Source organism: Anopheles bellator, chromosome 1 (genome assembly GCF_943735745.2).
Source record: "Anopheles bellator chromosome 1, idAnoBellAS_SP24_06.2, whole genome shotgun sequence".
Taxonomy (NCBI): Eukaryota; Metazoa; Arthropoda; class Insecta; order Diptera; family Culicidae; genus Anopheles; species Anopheles bellator.
The window spans coordinates 27,534,136-27,552,851 of NC_071285.1; the positions used below are offsets into that span (position 1 = coordinate 27,534,136).

General features: G+C 45.6%; 1 protein-coding gene across 1 annotated transcript in view; it reads right to left on the reverse strand.

Annotated features, from left to right (window-relative positions):
- Positions 1-18,716, reverse strand: part of LOC131211171 (beta-1-syntrophin) — a 65,031-nt gene that overhangs the window by 9,103 nt on the left and 37,212 nt on the right. The window contains exons 4-6 of the mRNA XM_058204548.1: positions 13,825-14,037; positions 5,192-5,409; positions 3,910-3,992 (exon numbers count right to left, since the gene is read on the reverse strand). Coding sequence (XP_058060531.1) covers positions 3,910-3,992; positions 5,192-5,409; positions 13,825-14,037 — 514 coding nt within the window. The remainder of the gene's footprint in view (positions 1-3,909; positions 3,993-5,191; positions 5,410-13,824; positions 14,038-18,716) is intronic.

An 18,716-nucleotide genomic window follows, 5' to 3' on the forward strand; every position in this document is an offset into this window, starting at 1 on the left:
TGCACCGGGAACTCGTGTGGTCACCGCCGTGGTGGTCACCGTGATCGCACCAAACTCCGTGCAGGTGACGTGACAAAAAAAGAAATTGCCTTCAAGATACCACAAATGTTCATCCGCACATCCGAACCACGCCACATCCAGACACATATTTCCGGGAACCGAGTGCGAGTGTTGGCGTGTAATTTGCGTGACCCGTGCATCGGAGGCAGCGATAAACAATTCCTGGAAGCGTGTCCTACACAACCGTTACACTGTGATAGCTGTTACATTGTAGTAGCATCGACTCAATGGTAATGATATTGCTGGAATTTTGTGTCTTACAAGTTACACGTAAAATTGATTTGTTTTGCCTTCTATGAACCTATGACCTCTTCTGCGAACCTTCTGAGCATGGAGTGGTAGTCGAAAAGCTTATTATCAATTTAGTTATGTTCATCGTGGGGCTTAGATTGGTTATGGTAAAGACACCGAGCACACAATAATACTAAAACGTAATTATTATACACAAATCGTAATTTGACAAGCTTCAAAAATTAGGAAATTATGTCGCTTGCACTGTCTCAAATCGTATTAATCAGTAACAAACACAAGTAAGCTATCTGACTTTTCATTAAAATTACACCGAATATTGTTTATATTATTTAACCAATTCATTAGATAATAATTCATAAAAAATAATAATTAAATAATAAATGTTCTCGTTTTTATATATTTCTGGATATCGCACTCGTAATGGGATTGTGAGTTCTTTTAATTTGCTTAACTTAACAGTAGCTAGTTGTTGTGTTTGATCTATTAGAACAATTAGGACAGAACCGTATTATAATTATCAAATTAAATTAAAGTTGGTTCGACCTGAAGCGCTTCGTGCATAAACCGATAAATCGATGTTGTGAAAACGGATGTTCTACGGAGGAACAACATGATCAGTTTTCTTTCATTATCCTTACTTTCGGCATTTCAACCACTGCTGCGGATCGCAAGCACAGACTTGAAAGATTATTTAAATTTGAATTGAAGATAAGTTCGTCGTTCAAAGTAAAGTCTAGTGAATCGAATTGTTGGACATGTGGTTACTAGCGAGACCACGAAGTTCCTGACTTACAAGAGAAGCTCCGACAGTTTGGACTACTGTTTAAAAAACCGTCGTGATGCCCCAAACAGATTATAAATGGTAAATAAAATAATGTTTATGCTTCAATAGAAGTTACAAAAATTACTAGCTATCCAAAGGTTGTATACACTTAATCTCATTAGTTTCCCAAGTTTGGAACTCGCTTCAGGCATCACCGGTTTGGTGCCAGGCGTACCCGTTCCAGCAACGGAAGGAAGCGCGTTACAGACGCCTTACAAGATGGGCACAACATCCCGGCCAATGGCGCTGTTGGTAAAATTACAAATGTTACAACCTTCCTTCCTGTGTATGTGTGTCTGTGAAGTCACCGGCGCGCCGGAAGTTAAACGCCCCGACGGCAACAGTCCTCGTTTGCCGGCATGTCGCTGCCTGGCGGGGCCACCGACCGACATTTATTAACCGCGAAATTTTATGCGTAATTTATCGCTTGCCGTCGTTTCCGTTCCGTTCCGGCTTTTCGGTCGAAGGACCACGGTAAGGGTAAGGGATTGGCTGAGCAAGGATAAGCGCGTGCGATAAGCATTTGATAAAACTTTGCGACGTGCGAGACCAAACAGGACGCCAAATATGTCTTTCAGGGGCGATGTATGGCGTCGGGTTCGCGCTCGGGTCGAACTCGGCGCCGGTTGGCGAATAATCACGTTCCGAACTTTCCGGGATCCCGTGTTTCAGTGCCTTGAGAGTCGGGGCAGGTCAAAGGCCAGGATCGGTCGGCCGGAAGCCAACGGTTTAGGCAGCAAATGGCCCAGTTCCGTGAGTCTTGGGCGTCGAGTTTGCGGGGCATGACTTTCCGACCGACTTCGGTGCCCGGTGGCCAGCGCCGGTTGGCGCGAACCGGAACACCGGTTTTAGTCGTGTTTTTGTGTACACGGATCGCAGGGACATGTGTGTTGTTCTGGTGCCCGAAAAGTTTGTGGTTTGGTGCGCAGGCACGCCACGGACTCCAGCACGGATGGAGAGACTGAGGCTGAGACTGAGGCGAATCTATCCATCCCAAGTCTCGTCCCAGTTTTGGTTTTAACAGTGGCAGCAAAGTTTCGCTTCCATTTCGCGTTCGAGACAGACAAAGTTCATCGTTGGCTCCCGACGAACATCTTACGGGGCTTAACGGAATGAAGAAAAACGGAACGAATGGGCGAATCTTGCCACTCGGTTGTGGACATCAAACCATGCATATCTCTGCGGTGCCCGGAGGGGTCAACTTTTCGTCAATCCGTGCCCCTCAACCACCGCAGGAACAGTGGACAAAAGTCGTTTGGCTAAAGTCAGCTGATGGGAATGGGTATGGGTAGACAATTAAAGGGGTCATCAGAGAAAATTTGTTGGAAAAGTTGACAAAGTAAAAAAAAAACACCTAAAAGACATACTCGTAAAGGATAACTAGAGGGAAAAGTGATACGCAATAAGTGAAGGTAATATGTATAAAGCAACACATACTACCGCGATTCAAAAATAACGGGAACCAGAGGAGAGACAATTCATGATTCAAGGAGTCGAATCGAAGAATTTGTTGAAGGCTATGCGAGGAAACAATTTTTTTTGAACGAAAAACTTCCAAAACGGATTGTTTCCAATTATTTTAAAGATAATGATATAGATTTGGAAGAATAAAGAAAAAAATTTCGTGTTGTAAGCGAATTCTCGATCTTTTTCGGCCACTGCATATGTTTCGGCATATGTAAGAAAATCTTATAATCACGTGATGTGTCAGTAAACTCAATTGTGGATCGAGTAAAATTACTAAAGATAGTAAATAAACGAAATAAGTGAATAAAGTAAATAAATAAAATAAATAATAGTAAAGCTGTTAAAACATATTAAAAAAGAGGAAAATGTACATAAAAACAAGCACTAAAAACTTAACTGTAACCGGAATAGAAATCTTCAATCCGACATTTAAAATAAGCCGCTTGTGTGTTCAAGATAAGGTGAAACAATAAAACACATGCGACAACATTTCAAAAGAGTAGTTGCGTTGCCAAAGCTAGTAAAGTGTAGCAATCGCAAGTGTCTCTTTCACTTTTCTCCACACCAAAAGCGAACACGGTATCGCTGTTTAAGTGCTGGTGCTGTTTGGATACCCACGATGTAACGCGCTACCTCCCACCGGGAGGCGAAGCGAACGAACGTGACGACGCCGTGGGTCCGTGGGGAAAATAATAATCTCCTTTAGCTGCCCTAATGCAATGATGAAGATACGGATGGACAGCCGGTCTCGGTTGCAAGCAAACCGGAGCTCCGAGGGCGAATTCCATCTGAATGCCCGAATAAATCTTGGGATTGCTCTTGGGAGGTGGAGCCTTGGAACCAGCAGAAGGATAAGAAAAAGGCGAGTTCTGACCGAAAATAATTCACTAACAGTTTTCCTCCAACACGTCGATCACCGCATCGTGCGACATCCGCCGTTGCCATTTACTTTGGTTCGATCCTTTGGCTTCGGAGTTTTTTTCTCCTTCTTCTTTAACACAAATCTTTCCACAACTTTAGTTATCGCTAAGCCAATGGCACCCTGTGCCTGTGTATGCGTTGTTACGATGCACTGTTCCGTCGGGAGTTTTGTGGAAAACAAAACGGGAAACTTTCTTTCGAGCAGACTCCCTGCTCCAGAAGGAATCCCGGAGTCTCCGGTCCGGGTTTCAATTTACCAATCGCGGTAGCGAAAGGTAGGAAAAAGTGGCGAACGAAAACATATCAAAACGGTACAGTAAAACTGCAAACGCGCAGCCCGCGGGTCGGCCCGGGCCTGCGGCGGGGATCGGTGATGGTTTACTTACCGTAGTTCTCGATCGGTTACTGCAACGAAAATCGATTGCCATTTGTCCAGCTCGTCGGAGCTCTCGGAGCTGGAGCGTCCGTTCTGCGAAGTAAAAAAGGAGAAAATGCGCCCAATGAAAACTTCGTCCGGCAATGGTCAAATAAAATCCGAAGATAAAAGTTGATGAGTTTTCTTTCTGTCCCTCGGTTCGGGTGTGTGTGCTTTCCTTCTCCTTTTTTACGGCACCGTCTTTTACGGTTGATTGTTGGGCGATTGTGGTTAGCAGTTTTACTTTGGCGTTTCTGTTGGTTTTCCCAAGGCTCGCAAGCTTTCGCAGCGAATGCTTCGTGACGCAGATGGAATGCATCCAACGTGAGGTTGCAGCATAGTTGATGATGGTGCCGGATGGGTCAATCGATGGACTGTGATTTTAATCTCTCCATTCTGGTTAAGTATTGCCTTTTTTTCGATAAGGCGTTTCCCTTTAAGAGAAGGTGAAAATTCATCCATCTATCGCCATTATACCAATTGAGCTCAACTTTAAGTTGTAGTTTCAAATTTAATGAGATTAAAAGCTAATCAAGCTAATTGAAAGCTAATTTCACAAAAAAGTAAACCTTCATAAAATGTAGATTATTCGATCATGATGCTAAATTTTCATTAGCGAATACGCTGGTGATTAATTGATTGGTGATCCATTAAGAATAGGCTTTTCTTTGGATCTTTGCTTGTCTCCAGTGGCGTTCTTTAACTGATCAAGTTTCATGATCCAAAAGTTAAGATTAGTTCGACAGATGAGTCATTTTTTATCGCCAACATTCAACACGGGCACCAAACACTGGTGAATTGCACACGTGTGCATTGCCGACCACCAAACTTGGCCCCCTTTGGTTTGGGCAGATGGCCAATTAAGCTCGGGTTGCCATAATTAAATTTCCAACTGTCTCCGGTGCCTGCGTACTCGCGGCCGTTTCTTGGCGTTTCACTTAATTACGGCTCAACTTTGCATGTGTGCCTGCGTGTGGTGGATGGTTAGGACGAGCCCTTATTGGCCTTCTTTCGGCGGTGGCAGCGAGCAAACAATGCGCTTCGGCGTCGGCATCGGAGCAAAACAGCTCCGGGATCGGCTCCGTGCACGTGGATTGCATAATCACCAGGCGCATCGATTATTGGCAGTTGGTTGCGGTTTTCTTTTTGCAACGCGCCAAGCCTCCGGCACCGGTGAACACCAGCGCGAGGAGCAAAAGTGGGCCCACTGTGTTTCCCGTCCCCAGGCCCACTTTCAAGCGGCTTCCACTTACCTGCTCGCCGCCGCTCCGCCGGCTCAGCCAGCCGATGTGCTTCAGTTCGCCGATGATCGAAACCAGGGCCCGGTTCGCATCCAGCAGCGCCTTCTGAGTGCTCTTGCCGATGGCGGAGTGTAGCGCGTTGAACCATGTGGCCGCCTCCTGGGGATCCATCGCTCGCAGGATGCACGAGTGGATGCCATCCGGTGAGTGTAGCTCTATGCACCGGTTTTCTGGGAAAGAGTGCGAGAAGCAGAAGAAGTCGGTTAGTTACGTCGGCGGTCGTCGCCATATCTTCCCCGGTACCCTGGTCGCCGGCGAACGAAATGAGGCCAATCAGCTCGTCCGGTTCCGGTTCGGAGTCTCTCGTCCCCCGACAGTGGCCACCAGGCCGTTGCTGGTGGCAACTGCTCACGTTTTGTCCCGGACCCAGAGCTGACAGCCAGCAAGGGTGTGTGAATAGTGATTTGATGTGAAGAAAATTAATTTATCAAAAGATTAAAATACGATGACACCTTGGCCACTTGAGGCCGAGGTAGCTTTTGTTTGCTTGGCAAAAGCATGTTTGCTTAATTCGAATGTAAGCGATTGGCCAACACTTTACATAATCGTGTACTTCTTTAACAGTGACGATACTCCGTTTTTCCGGACAATGCGAAGGTTTCATCCGGCTCAATGATGGTCCGATTTGCCGGTTTGTTTGCCACCCAAAAAAAAATGAGAAACTCTTCCGTGAGGAACGTCCGGAACTCGGCATCCGACGTGACAAACCCGGAAGAGTCCAGCGTGTCCGTTTGCGTTAATTACTGGGCGAAATCGAATTAAATTGTCAAGAAACGTGAAATGAACTCGTGCCAATTAGAGTATGAAATGGAATTACCGTGCCACGGCGCGCGCTCGCTGACTTTTCCTTTTTCACTATCGGGGGCCAGCCGAGTCCGCGATGCGGACGGCATTAATTAACCAACACAGGCCAACAAACGGCTGAGCTAAACTCGGCACTCGGATCGCTCCGAAGGTATGAGATGATTCACCGGTTGGAGTCGCCAAACAAGTACTTCAAATGTTACAGTCGTAACTGGCGTTTTATATTTTTGGTTGATTTTTCCCACAAAATATCACAATCTTGTTATGAAAATGCTCCTCTGAATTGGGAATACTCTCGGCCAGAAATGAAGTGTTTGGGTTATGCTTCGAAGTGCCATCCCCATTCAACAAGTTATTGGGCATCGGAGACGCTCGGAACAGCCAATGGGACGGTCGGCCAATGGGAGTAGCGGGAAAAATGCAAACAACAAGCGAGTGAGAAGCAAACATTCCGTCCCTGGACCCGTTTGTTGATCTCAATTAACGCGACATTCGGAAACCCCCGGGTGGGGTCTGTCATGTTTACATGACTCGAGTTTGCCGATCGAATCTGGCGAGCGTTTCGGGCATCCGAAAGTATTTACTTCCACGCCGAATCCGCTCGGAACGACCCAAAAGCCAGAGAAGAAAATTTGCGACCCATCGCACGCACACACCAAATCCTTCTCTCGTCGGAGCCGTCGTCGTCGTTGCGCGTCAGGCGGAAATGGCGAGTTACGCCAACGCGAAGTGGTAGCGACGCAAAATTCGATTTGCAATAAATTCACCACGATTTCCGTGAATGGTCACGAACCGTGTTTTGTTTACGCTCCCTATTTTATGCCGTAATCCTTCGGGCGGTGCGCAGATACGATCTTCGCGCGATGCTGTTTATGCTGCCACACTGACGGGTGTTGGTTCGCGGATCGCACGTTCGTGGGGTGCAGAGATGCTTTTTTTCACAGCCATAACCGCTTGAAACGATCCCACACAGTAGATCGATTAATATGGGAAGAAAGGCTTATCAGTTTATCCGGACGGTTCCCCGACATGTTTGAAAACAGGGCGAAGAAGTTGAAGAAAAATTGGAGTCTTTTCTTAAAATCAATTTCAAAGAAAAAGGGTGTAGAGCAAATATTGTCTTCAAGCAAGCACCGAAAGTGGAACGAACCGGGTGCGGATGCTGTTCTAAAGATGCTTAGAGTTAATCTTTCTATGTGAAAATAGAACTAAAAAACTATATATAAACGAATAGCTTCTCAATATTTATAATTGTTTAAAATTCAGAAAAGGAAAATTCGGAACCACTGATAACGTCAGTTTTGGACAATGTTTATTTCGCAGACCCGTATGTGAGTACTGGGATTATTAAGGTTCTTTAGGCAGGTTCAACCGTGTTAACACTAGATGTGAATGAAATAATTTCTTGACACTTGACACATATTGCCTTCAATCCCTCTGAAAGCCTGAGCTACGTTATAGAGCCATTCCACTACGGTACATTTGCGGTCATCTCGCTGAAATTAGTGATGGTTCTATACATTGATTATGCTATCCTAATCGCCTTTGGAATCGACGAAGAGGTGACAATTTAATTGTCAACTCAATCAAATGTTCCTAAAGAAGACGATCTCCAAATACTTAAATCGATTAAAAGAAAAGAAGCTACAGCAAATCACTAGAATTTGCAAAAATACTGCCGGAAATGGAAATTCAACATCCCTTACATAGGGTGGTGGTCACGTGCAACAATGCTAAAACCCCCAACGACGAAGCGAAGCGACATGTAAAAGTCATCCCGGAAATTACCCCGTCTGGTGTCATATTTTGCTAACTATCCTGTCGGCTTACACGGGAATCGATTCCAACGGCCTATTTGCACTGCCGGAAATTCTGCCACCCTGCTTTTTGCTGTGCTGGCTAAGACTTGGGAAGCAAACAGTGGTAAAACCCAACATGGCAACATGGAGATAATGACGATGAAGAGACGGTGAAAAAAAGAGTGAGAAAGTGTTAACAACTGCGTCAAGACAGGCCGAAGGACACTGAAGAACACTGAAATAAGGATGCCCAGCAGCGGCAAAACAAATCCACGCCAATCCATTTACTTGCCGATTTCCAGCTTGGTTGGGGCTCTTGGGTTGGGTTAGTGGCATATTTCCGGCATTTGACAACGCTGTTAGCGCGTTGACAAAGGCGTTGATGTAGGCACTTGATTTTTCATTTGCCTTACACTTCAGCCTTGGCCGCGATCCGAATCCCCAGCGATTTTCCTGCGGAACGATACTTGTTGATGTGAAATGGAGTCGCTAGTTGGTAGTCATTTTCACGTTCAAAAAGAAGACTGTTAGAGGTGATTATCTATTACCTAAATTATTTAGCACACTAATATTTGACAAATAATTTATAGGAGTTTTTAGTTTTTTCTCTTTTTTTCTGGTTCACTGGTTTTCAAACTTTTTGAACTCCTGCGGCTATTTGCAAAAGTCTGACGCCTGACCAATGCGAATCATTTGCAGCGGTTCATTGATCACAAATCGATACGGACCACTTCACAGGGCGTATGTATTGGCTGTCTGCAGGGCGTATGTATTGGGAATGTATTGGCTGTCTGCAAAGTTTTTGGGTAGGTTTGAAATATGGTTTCTCATTGTCTGCGACCCGACCGGAAACTGGCAAACGTTAAGCAGTGGCAGGGCAAAATCGTACCAAAAGTTTTGTAATCAAACTCGCCCATCCAGTCGACCAAAAGTCCGTCGATTCTAGAACCCAGTCCTAGACACTGGAACGGGCTCAAACGTGATCGAAATCGTCCATTCATGTTCGGAACCACAACCGCTGGTGTCGGTGACGTGGGTTTAAAATAAAAGTTCGAAACAAAACTCATTAGACGGTTGGCTACTTGAAAACAAACGCCGGGTTTAAAAAAGAATTAAAATGGGCGCTAGGTACTGTTTTGTTGCCACCAGAACAGGTAGTAAAATGTTTATGTTGATTCAAAATGAACATAATAAATAAAAATGAAAATCTTATCAATCGGCACAATTCTCTTAAGGCCAACATGTAACCTGTTCGATTGTTTTCTGGCCAATAGGCAATCGAGTGCGTTATTATATTATTCCCAACCAAACACACCGTCCCATAATTGAGCCACGGGTGCTCTCGATTTCCGGTCACACCCGGCAACGGAAAGAGCAGAAGACCACCCGGACCAGGGGACGCTGAACGCTGAACAGCAGAACAATTCATAAACGAAACGCCGGGTTCACTCGGATGAGGTATACATTATTTGATTATTAAATTGCCATCGCTTCGCCGTCGCCGTGCCTGGCGGATCCGCTGCACCGGGTGCCGCCGGAACTAGCAGCCTGCTGTCGGTGACCTCTCGCGCGCTGATTGAGACGACGAGCGTTGGGCTATTTGCGAAAGTGGCACACACTCACGCGCCGCTGTCTCGGCCAATCGATTCGAATCTGTTTTAATTTGGCCGCAGTCAAGCATAGCGGGGCGCAGCGCCGGCTTGCAGCAGTGTTGCAACATCGCATGCCCTGCATTCGACCGCACACATACCCGACTGGCTGCTCATCATCTGCTGGCGCGCCCGCACGACAGCAGCAGGCCGCCAAGTCAGCGGCCAAGGATCGATCCACTCCGGCCGATTGTTCAACATCGATACACACGGCACTGCGGCGTACCATCTGCGTTCTACTTTTCAGTCGGCACGCGAAACTTGTTGTTTCCGCCACCACAGTTTGTGCCACAGTTTCGTGTTGCTCAGGCCGTGCGTAGTTCAGCGGAGTTCTAGCGCAAACACAACGCAAACATTTTGTAGCCCGATGGAGGCGCCAGGTGCTCGGTGAAAAGTGCCTCGAATGGAGGCGCCCGGTATCGGACAGCAAATGCTTAATTCTTAGTTTTTATTAGGAAAGAATTATTTTTTTCGGCATCCGGCCTCAGATTGCGCCTCAGCGAGGCCCGGTTTGGGCTGAGGTTTGCGTTCCAGCAGATGGCCCAGAAATGGCCCAGGATGAAGGATCCTAGATTTGGAACAGAAGTCCATCTTATCGGACCAAAACCCAAGGGATTCACTTTTCAACGGGCCGGTCAACGGGCTATTCTAAGCACCGTACCAGATACCGAGAAAGGTGTTGAAAAGGTAATGTAAGCCGGCCGGGAATCATCGTCGCTTTGAGGGCCTACGATTGAGCAGATTACGATTTTATGTTCCCATTTCGCCCCGGCTAGTGAGCGGCTTTCATCTTGAGCGAATCCCCGGCATTGGGCATTTATCGTTTTGTTTTATCTTCCCAATCGATCGGATGCATTTGATACGGCCCGGATCGATTTCGGTCGGTCCTGGTTCGGCCGGTGATTCCGAGGGTGCCGAGTTCCCGGTGTCACTCTGCCGAAGATAGATGAACGAGGTGCTGAACGGAAAATAAATAACCCTCGCCCGTTTGGGCGAGGCGAGGTTGGGTCGTATGTGGGTCGTACTGAGCATGCCTTTCGAGTATCGTCTCAGTCGCTGGGCCAATCTTCGCCGTAGCTGGGTCGTAGCTGCGTCTTTCGGTTTGCAAATCGAACCCGAACTCTCATTTGGATTATGTGGTGGATAAACGAGTCTTTGGGATCGAATTTTTGGGGGGCACAATTTGCGCTCTCGTTGAGCGGCTCGATTGCGACAGGGGGGGATTGAGATTCCCCATCAATCTGCCATCCAATCGTCTGCAGCGAAATCGAAACGAGTACAATCGATTTTTATTCGCCGGATTGCGATTGCTGGCACATACGGAAAACCATTCCCTATTTGGCCGGTGTTGTCACCGAGGCAGCATTATATTGAGGCTACTTGAAGAACTAACAAACGGCTAGTGAAAATATTTCGCTTTGCAGAATTGAAATAAATTACCGGTCGGGAGATCGAGGCTCGGGGGATCGTGTGTTTGTTTTACACAATCTCCAGCAGGAGGAAGGAGTGTCGGAAGTGGAGAAGCTTTGCATGTGAGCCCAAACATTGCGGCAACAGTACGTGCAGGAGATACCAATCGCAAAGCTGACTGCTGTCAATGTACGGGAAAACCCATCTGTAACGTGTTATGCATGAAAAACGGGGAGTCTTCAAAATGTAACAATCCAACGCATGAATGAGAATCCCCCGAAGGAAGGGCAACAACATCAATGGAGTAACAATTTGATAACAATAGGGGTTCGAATAATGCATGGACATTAATTTTCGTAAAAGCAAGCTTTCGAATGTACTGAATATCCGTTTGGCGAGAACCGGAAACCTAAGCTCACGCTCCTCTACGCTCGAATCGGAACGCAAACTAATCACCAAAACATTTCCCGGTTCGCAGTAGTGTTCCAAGGAAACGAAAGTCTGGCTTCGGGAGCATTAAAAAAGCACTTAAAATTAAGGATCTTCAAAAGGCACGGCACAAATGCACACGTCCGTAAGGTCTCTGCCCGGCTGAATGGTTGGAAGCGTTGCAGTGTCAGTCGCACGTCCATTCCCACAATGAGTGCCCCGGAGTGTGGGTCTGGGGCTGCTGCTGCATCTGGTGCATAATAAAACTGCAGTCTTCCAGCAGTCGCCAGCAGGCAGAGCGCTGTCTAGGACGGCAAATACGAATGATGGCATTTGCTGATGAAGGCCTCTGGCTCGGGCCAGCTCGGCCCGGTTGGCTGGCCGCCAGTCCGGGTGGGGGGGCAGGATAGTTCTGCGATAGTGCCGCTATGATGTCCGCTCGCCCGGTGCGCCCTCTGGTGAGCCCTCAATTAGCTGGCAAACATCAAGTCCATGCAATATTTATCTCCGTCCGCCTAGCTTTTGCCCCGTGACTCTGTCGTAACGATAACGCAAATGAGCAGAAGAAAGTGACTGGCACAGGATGGGGCCCAGAGCAGTCGGAGTGCGTCTTGGCAGAGGATAAGCCATTTCCATTCCTTCGGTGCTCCAACCAGAGACGCGTCGGCCAAGAAAAAACCAGAGGACGCCATGCGACCGATCCCGATCCGACGCGCTCTGCCCAATCCGAATCCGATTTGTGTCTCTTCGCATAAACTGTCCAGTTGCATAAATGATGGCCTTTTTTTGTTCGCCCAGCCCAGCGATGCTTTGTAAATGCATTGGAAAGTCCGGCCCGAAGCCTGAAATAGATGCAGTCCAGCCATGAACTATTGCTCGGTCCCCGTGACAGCCACAGATGGAATGGCACAGATCCTTACCTCACCAACAACGGGGCGAGCGAGAATGCATTGGTTTGCATTGAAAAACATAAGTAGCAATAAATATTTATGGTGCCTCTCTCTCTCGCTTTCTCGCACTCTCTCTCTGAGGTACGAGCAAATGTAAAATCGGAACTGAAGTGGTCGCACCGCACTTTTCCTGAGTGGCCAGCGAAACGGGTGCGCCGAGAAGCGTAAGTTTAATGTTTTATGCTTTGCTTTATCTGCACCATGCTCTTCTCGTGTGTGTTGTTTGTGGCGGAAGTATCATGGTTTGGATAAGAACGGATATATCAAAGCATAAATAATGCGAATAAAGATATAAACTTTCTCCATCTGCCGATTTAGCTGGGGATATAAAGGATTGCATGCAGACAGTAGAAATGATAATTGTATTTGTCAATCGTAGGATTCATACGAAGCAATTGAGCCCAAAGCCCAACCTTCCGGGAGTTTTGGATATAAATTTGTTGGCGGTCAGTGTACTGGTCGAGTGAGAGAAGATCCTTCAGAAAATATCTGTAGCTCGTCATCTAGCTTTTTATATTGTATTACTGGTTTAACAATCCGTAAATTAAAAAAGAGTTTTTGATTATGTTCTGCGGTTTGCCTCTAAGCAAATGTTTAAAATGTTGGAAAATTGGAATGCTGTTTAAAATGTAAAATTGGGCGCAGATTAAAACGGTACGATTCAACATTTAAAGATATAATCGATTTTTCCGATTAAAAATGACTCAAAAGCCTCTTTCCAAGAAGAACCTCTTTTTAGGCCAAGAATCTCACGGAAGGTCGACAGAAAGTTTAACACGTTTCCGATTAACCTCCAGTTTTACATGTATGGTTAAGTTATTCATTTGTTTCGCAAAGCCTAAGAAATCCAAGTTTTTTATAGTAAAATCTCACAATCTCACTCTCAAATTGTAATGTTACCAACAATTGTTTGATTGCTGTTCGGAACCTCGATCAGAGTTCCAATGGCTTGAACAAAGCTATGCGAGAGCTGTTCAAAATGTGTCGTAACTTTCGAATTTCCGCGGGCTTTGTATGTTCCGATGTTCAATTTTTTATGCTGCCATGTCATGTTTCCCACGTTCACCTGCAAATTTAGCCCGTTCTATTTCTGATTGGATTAACGAGTCATACATTTCTCCCGGATCAAAGAGAATGCATAATATTTTGTGTGAAAAACGGAATTAAGTGCTCGGGTGTAACACAAATATGTGGACTGTGGCTTGGACTGAAGCAACGAAGCCACCTTGAGGCTATTGATATTGGTATTTAAACAATGGTGTTATGAGTGTTAGCCATTCGTCCAATCACCATTACCAAAATTGCAGAGCACCTGATCATATCTATTGTCCCGGCCATTCGATTTTCACCAATGCTTTTGGGCATGAGACGGATCGCCGAAAATTACAAGATCACAAAAAAAGAATGTTGGCACGTGTGACGAATCTCTTGGGGATTACTTTAAACGGCGAAAGACCAGTTATTCAAGTATAAAGAAATAATTTTTGGGAAAATCACAAATGTTGCCGTTCATTAGGAAAGTGCTGCACTGCGGGGCAACTTACCAGGATCGTGGTACTTGAGGTTGCGCGCCAGGTGCGTCAGCTGCAGCGGGATGTAGCGGGTGTCCGCCCTCGGTGGACTCCGGGGGGCCACTCCGGGTGGCGAGGATGCGTTGGGGCCGAGTGGACACAGGAAGGCTCGCTGCAGTTCCCAGCCAACCTCGGAGATGATGCTCGCCTTCCGGAAGTACGGTGTCACTTCGCGCAGGAACTTCACTGCAAATGGAATTTAAACCAAACGAAAGTGGCGCATGAAACTCTAACCTGCCAATAGACGGAGTTTGTAGGTGGATGATGAAGTTTTTATCTACGATTTTCCTGCTCACCGACCACGGCAACATTATTAATGCACAGACACACACCAAGACACACGAAGATTCGATGATTTATGTGCCGTGGTGTTATCGGTGCTGCTTAGGCCGAGGTCGAATTATTATTTTTATGCTGCCCGGACGAGGTGACGTTACCACAGTTCACACGCTGTCTTTAGTGGCGCTACTGAAGTTACAAAAAAAAAAATGGGAACCATTCACAACTCTTCTCCTAAAATGGGAGTTCCAACATATGAAACCGAAGCGCCCGAAGCAGCGTCCGTTGTAGGAAAGTGTAAAAGCTAGCGTTACACTCGCCGGATAACGGTTAGGTTTTCATTTTTTGCTAGCGAACCCCGGTCCGGTTTTCGAGCCCTGAGCCCCGGGGCTGCAGTCGGTGCGATTGACCTTTGCTGCCGCCGGGTGCAGCGAGGCGATGATCATCGCCCACACATGCTTCCCCGGGGCCGTTGCTGCAACTCGAATGCTCAAAGCACCGTAAAATCGGAGATAAGTATGCTACCGCGGCCATGCTGCAATGCTCTTTTTGAGCATGATTTCTGTCTCTCTCTCTCGTCGTTTGGCGTCGGGTTTTTTTCGACATACCAGGGTTTACTTCGGCCAGGGACTTAGTTTGCTGGGCTGGGCGCTGGCAACTCGGCATCGTAGCATGTTACTGCCGGTGCTTAGCTTCACGATTAACAATGCTGGCTAAAAAACCATAACCTCAAAACGAACCATACATTTTGCACGAAACCAGTCGGAATTGAACGCTGGAGAGGTCGTTGCAGCGCGAGAGTGGGACGCACACGCAAGCCGATGATAAGGGTAACCGTAGCCTGTCATACGATACGTGGTGCTCCTACTTTTTGCGTTCTTCTTCTTTCTGGTGCCCGCCCGCTTCGAAAAGGCCCTGCCGATCCCTGTGGCTTCGATCACGCCATGATGATGATGCTTGAGCTACTCCCGCCCCGGCCGGGAGGAACTTTTTCGCTAATGAAAGGTTGCTGTTGCAAAAATCCTTACTCTGCCAACTCGGTGCAGATGAAACGGAACCGCCACCACCGATCCGCCCCGCCAAGGATCGTGAGCATAAAGTTTTCCTGGCACGTTCTACCGCCTCCTCCTGCGTGTTCAGCCGGCAGAGGAACGGTAGAAAACATTTTAAATTAGGTGTTGCCTCATTACATCCGTGTCTTGGGCGCTTTTTGTGTGGTTTACAGACATGAAAAGCTTGGCAGGGAAAAATGATAAAAACATGTTTCTAATGGTTCATATGATTTTCACCTCAACCCGGGCACGGAATGGTGGAAGCGAAGTTGGTAATTGAAATAATTCATTCACTTTCTTTGATGCTTTTCTTTACTGTTTCTGTTTTGGAGTTTGAGCTGATGGGTTGAAAGGTAAAATGATCTTTTGCGAAGTTACGACGAACCGTAGAACGCTCACTCATCATCGCCAGGACCCAATACTGGAAACGATCCCGTAACTAACTACCTAACTACCTACAAAAGTCGTAATGCAATAATTAGATTGCCGAAATTAGAGAATAAAAGAGTGAAGTTATACTTGTTCACAAAATAACAAAAATAATTAGTACGAATATGAAAGGAACATATTTTAGCTTATCTTAGCATAAACAATATGTTGTACCAATTTATGGTTTAAAAAACTATTAATTAATTAAAGCATCTAAGCCTTGCTGGAGAAATGTACAATCATTCTTATCAGGAATGGGCAAATATATTTTGACCTACTCCGCTTAGAAGAATGAAGTACGCTGGCTGATAGCATTTATGAAGATAATGTACATAAAACAATAATGTATGCTCAAATTAACTTGGAGCTTGGAGTAAAGCGTAAAGTAAAGTAGAGTAAAGCTTGGAGATGTATTGTTAAATTGATATTAATTTGTTGTATTTGTTTAACAATTTCTATAGAATTTATAATCGGTTTTCCCTACGAGTCACTACTTAACAGGCAACATAAGTGACAAGACAGTGAAAATCACCCAAAACAGCTACTTGATATTTATTTTACACGGGACACAGTTCTGAAATTTTTTTGGGGTTTTGATACTAAAATTATTAATAAATGAATATTGTTTAAGTTATTATAAAGTATTGGCGGAAAAGCTTTTTCAAATCGTTTTTCTTTGGGTGCATATTTTTCTTTATAACGTTCTTTTAAAAAACTTAAAGAATGTCTCATTGAATAGAATAGAATTATATAAGGTTTAACCTTGTCACTATGTGTGTCAACTTTTTCCTGTCGATGTTCGGAACTTTGTGAGCGAAAATGAAATATTTTCGGATTTGGTTTTTGGCAAGTTTTCTGGTATTTTTTAAGGGCTTAATTCAAGAGGCTCTCAGACAACAACGAGTATCCAAACCACTCATACGAAATCGTGACAAGTTTGGTTGAAAAGGTAAAGGCTATTTACCATTTATCTTTCATTGGCCGACTCCAAGGAAGCCGACAATGCAATCCAACAAATTCCTCACATAAAGTAGTGACCATAAAGTAGTGAGAATGATAGCTGCTTGTCTATATTAATATGGAAATTGGTTGACTTCTTAAACTTAAAACTTATTAAACATGTTGAATTTTATTCACTTATGTCTCTCAAATGTCGTCAAAAATATGGCTGTCCCGTAACAAGAACTGCAGATGACCTGATATGTCGTTACCAATGACAGTATTGGCAGCAATCTCTTTTTCTCTAAGGCATTCTTTTTTTATTCTTTTTTTCAATAACAATCTCTAAAGCTATTGAATTTGATCAATAGCTTTAAAACGCAGAATAATCTCAAAACCTCAACATTCAACTTGTTTCTACAAAAAACATTATCAAAGTAACGCATCATCGGCCCTGCAATTGTGGGATTTCGATTGTTTTGTTTGCTGGTATGTTAGAGTTTCGGATCAAGTTTATTCACCCATGCTCAGTTCCACCCCACACAGTTCAATTGCCACCGAATACAGGTTTGCAGGAGTTTGCCGAGGACCGTGCACCTTCCCTTCAACGCCTCCGGCGGCTTGACGTAGACTTCAACCGCGACGGATTCGATTGGGGAAACAAATCAATAGTGAATTGGAAAACAAGAAAGAAAGTACACGGCACTCTCGCTACATTCGGCGTACGGTCAATGGGAATCCGGAAACATTACACAGTACAAATATTTTGCTAGTCAGCTTACCGCTCGGCCATTCCTTCCGGTACATTCTAACCACGCTCCGGTTTCCGGTCTGCGGCCGGTTGCCAAAAAGCCCTATTTTTATCAACGAGTTGCAACTCGACAGGCATTGCGCCGGCTTCGGACAATTTTGGACCACCAGCCAGCCGGCCAAATCACTCGGAACGAAACGGTTTGCTGCTGTTTGTTTCTCTGTGAGTATTTCGTCACTTTTTTAAACCTGAGCTTTGCTGGATGTAGAAGAACATTGGCAGCCAAACTTGTGTCGGGTTTTTCGGGACGACGTTCCATTCGAGTTTCCGAACAAAGCTAAAAATGTAACGAAACTGGAACGCTCGAAACAGTTTTGCTCTATGAAATGACGTTCTTGCCGTGACACACGATGGACGAAGCATAACACAGTTTGTTCGATTTTGAAAATATAGAAATTCACTGATCAATTTTAGCATAATAATTATTGTGCGCAAAATAACAATAAATAATGATAAAGAAAAAAATGTAATAATTATGGTACCTACTTAACTACTTAATAGATTGACACATCAACGTGAGCAAACAAATCTTTCGATGAGGGAACTAATGAGTACACAAACTTAGTCACATGTGGATGTCGAACGAGCTGGCCCTTTTTGGGGCGTATATTTACTGTTCCAGAAGGTTCCAGATGGAACATAAATCCGCCTCATCTGCTTCATCCTATTGCTTCTCTCCCGAGTGCCCGAACCGGAATCATCGTGTGTAGCTTAATATCCGCCATCGATATGATATGAAGTTGGCCAAAGAACACACCCTGACTAGTAATTTCAAAGCAAACCAAAAATCCCCGGCCCAACTTGCAAACAACACTAATCCTTGCCTGGCGTGTCCTTGCACGAGGGCCGATGTATGAGTAAGCGTTTACGGTGAACGTTTTAGGACATCCCATTTCTGGGTGCTACTCGGGGCAGAGTAACTGGAGCCTTACACGATCATCTGGGCCAACCCACAAGGAGTCATCGTCCGGCAGCCCGGATTGAAAGCTGATGCGAAGAACATCCGCAACCCTTGGGCCCAGAGGAAGACAGAGGAGCAGTTTGGATCATTTATTCCAATAACCAGAAGTCTCGAGAAACCGAACCGCAAGAAAAGCGCACTAAGCATGTTTTCCAATCGGCGAACCGGGTAACACATGCGAATGGCGCAGTACGGTCGGGTGGTCCATTCCCTGCTGATGACCTGATGCGCCCACCCTGGGCTGGTGCGGGAAGTTGTTTCGATGAGTCGAGGACAGCTGAATTCGGTATTCTGCCACATTTATGTGAGTTTTGGTCGCCGCTCATGTTGCAGCCCGTGTTTCTGTATCGATTGGATGCCCCAGCCGGTGTATGCCGGAAAGCCAGTGGCCGCT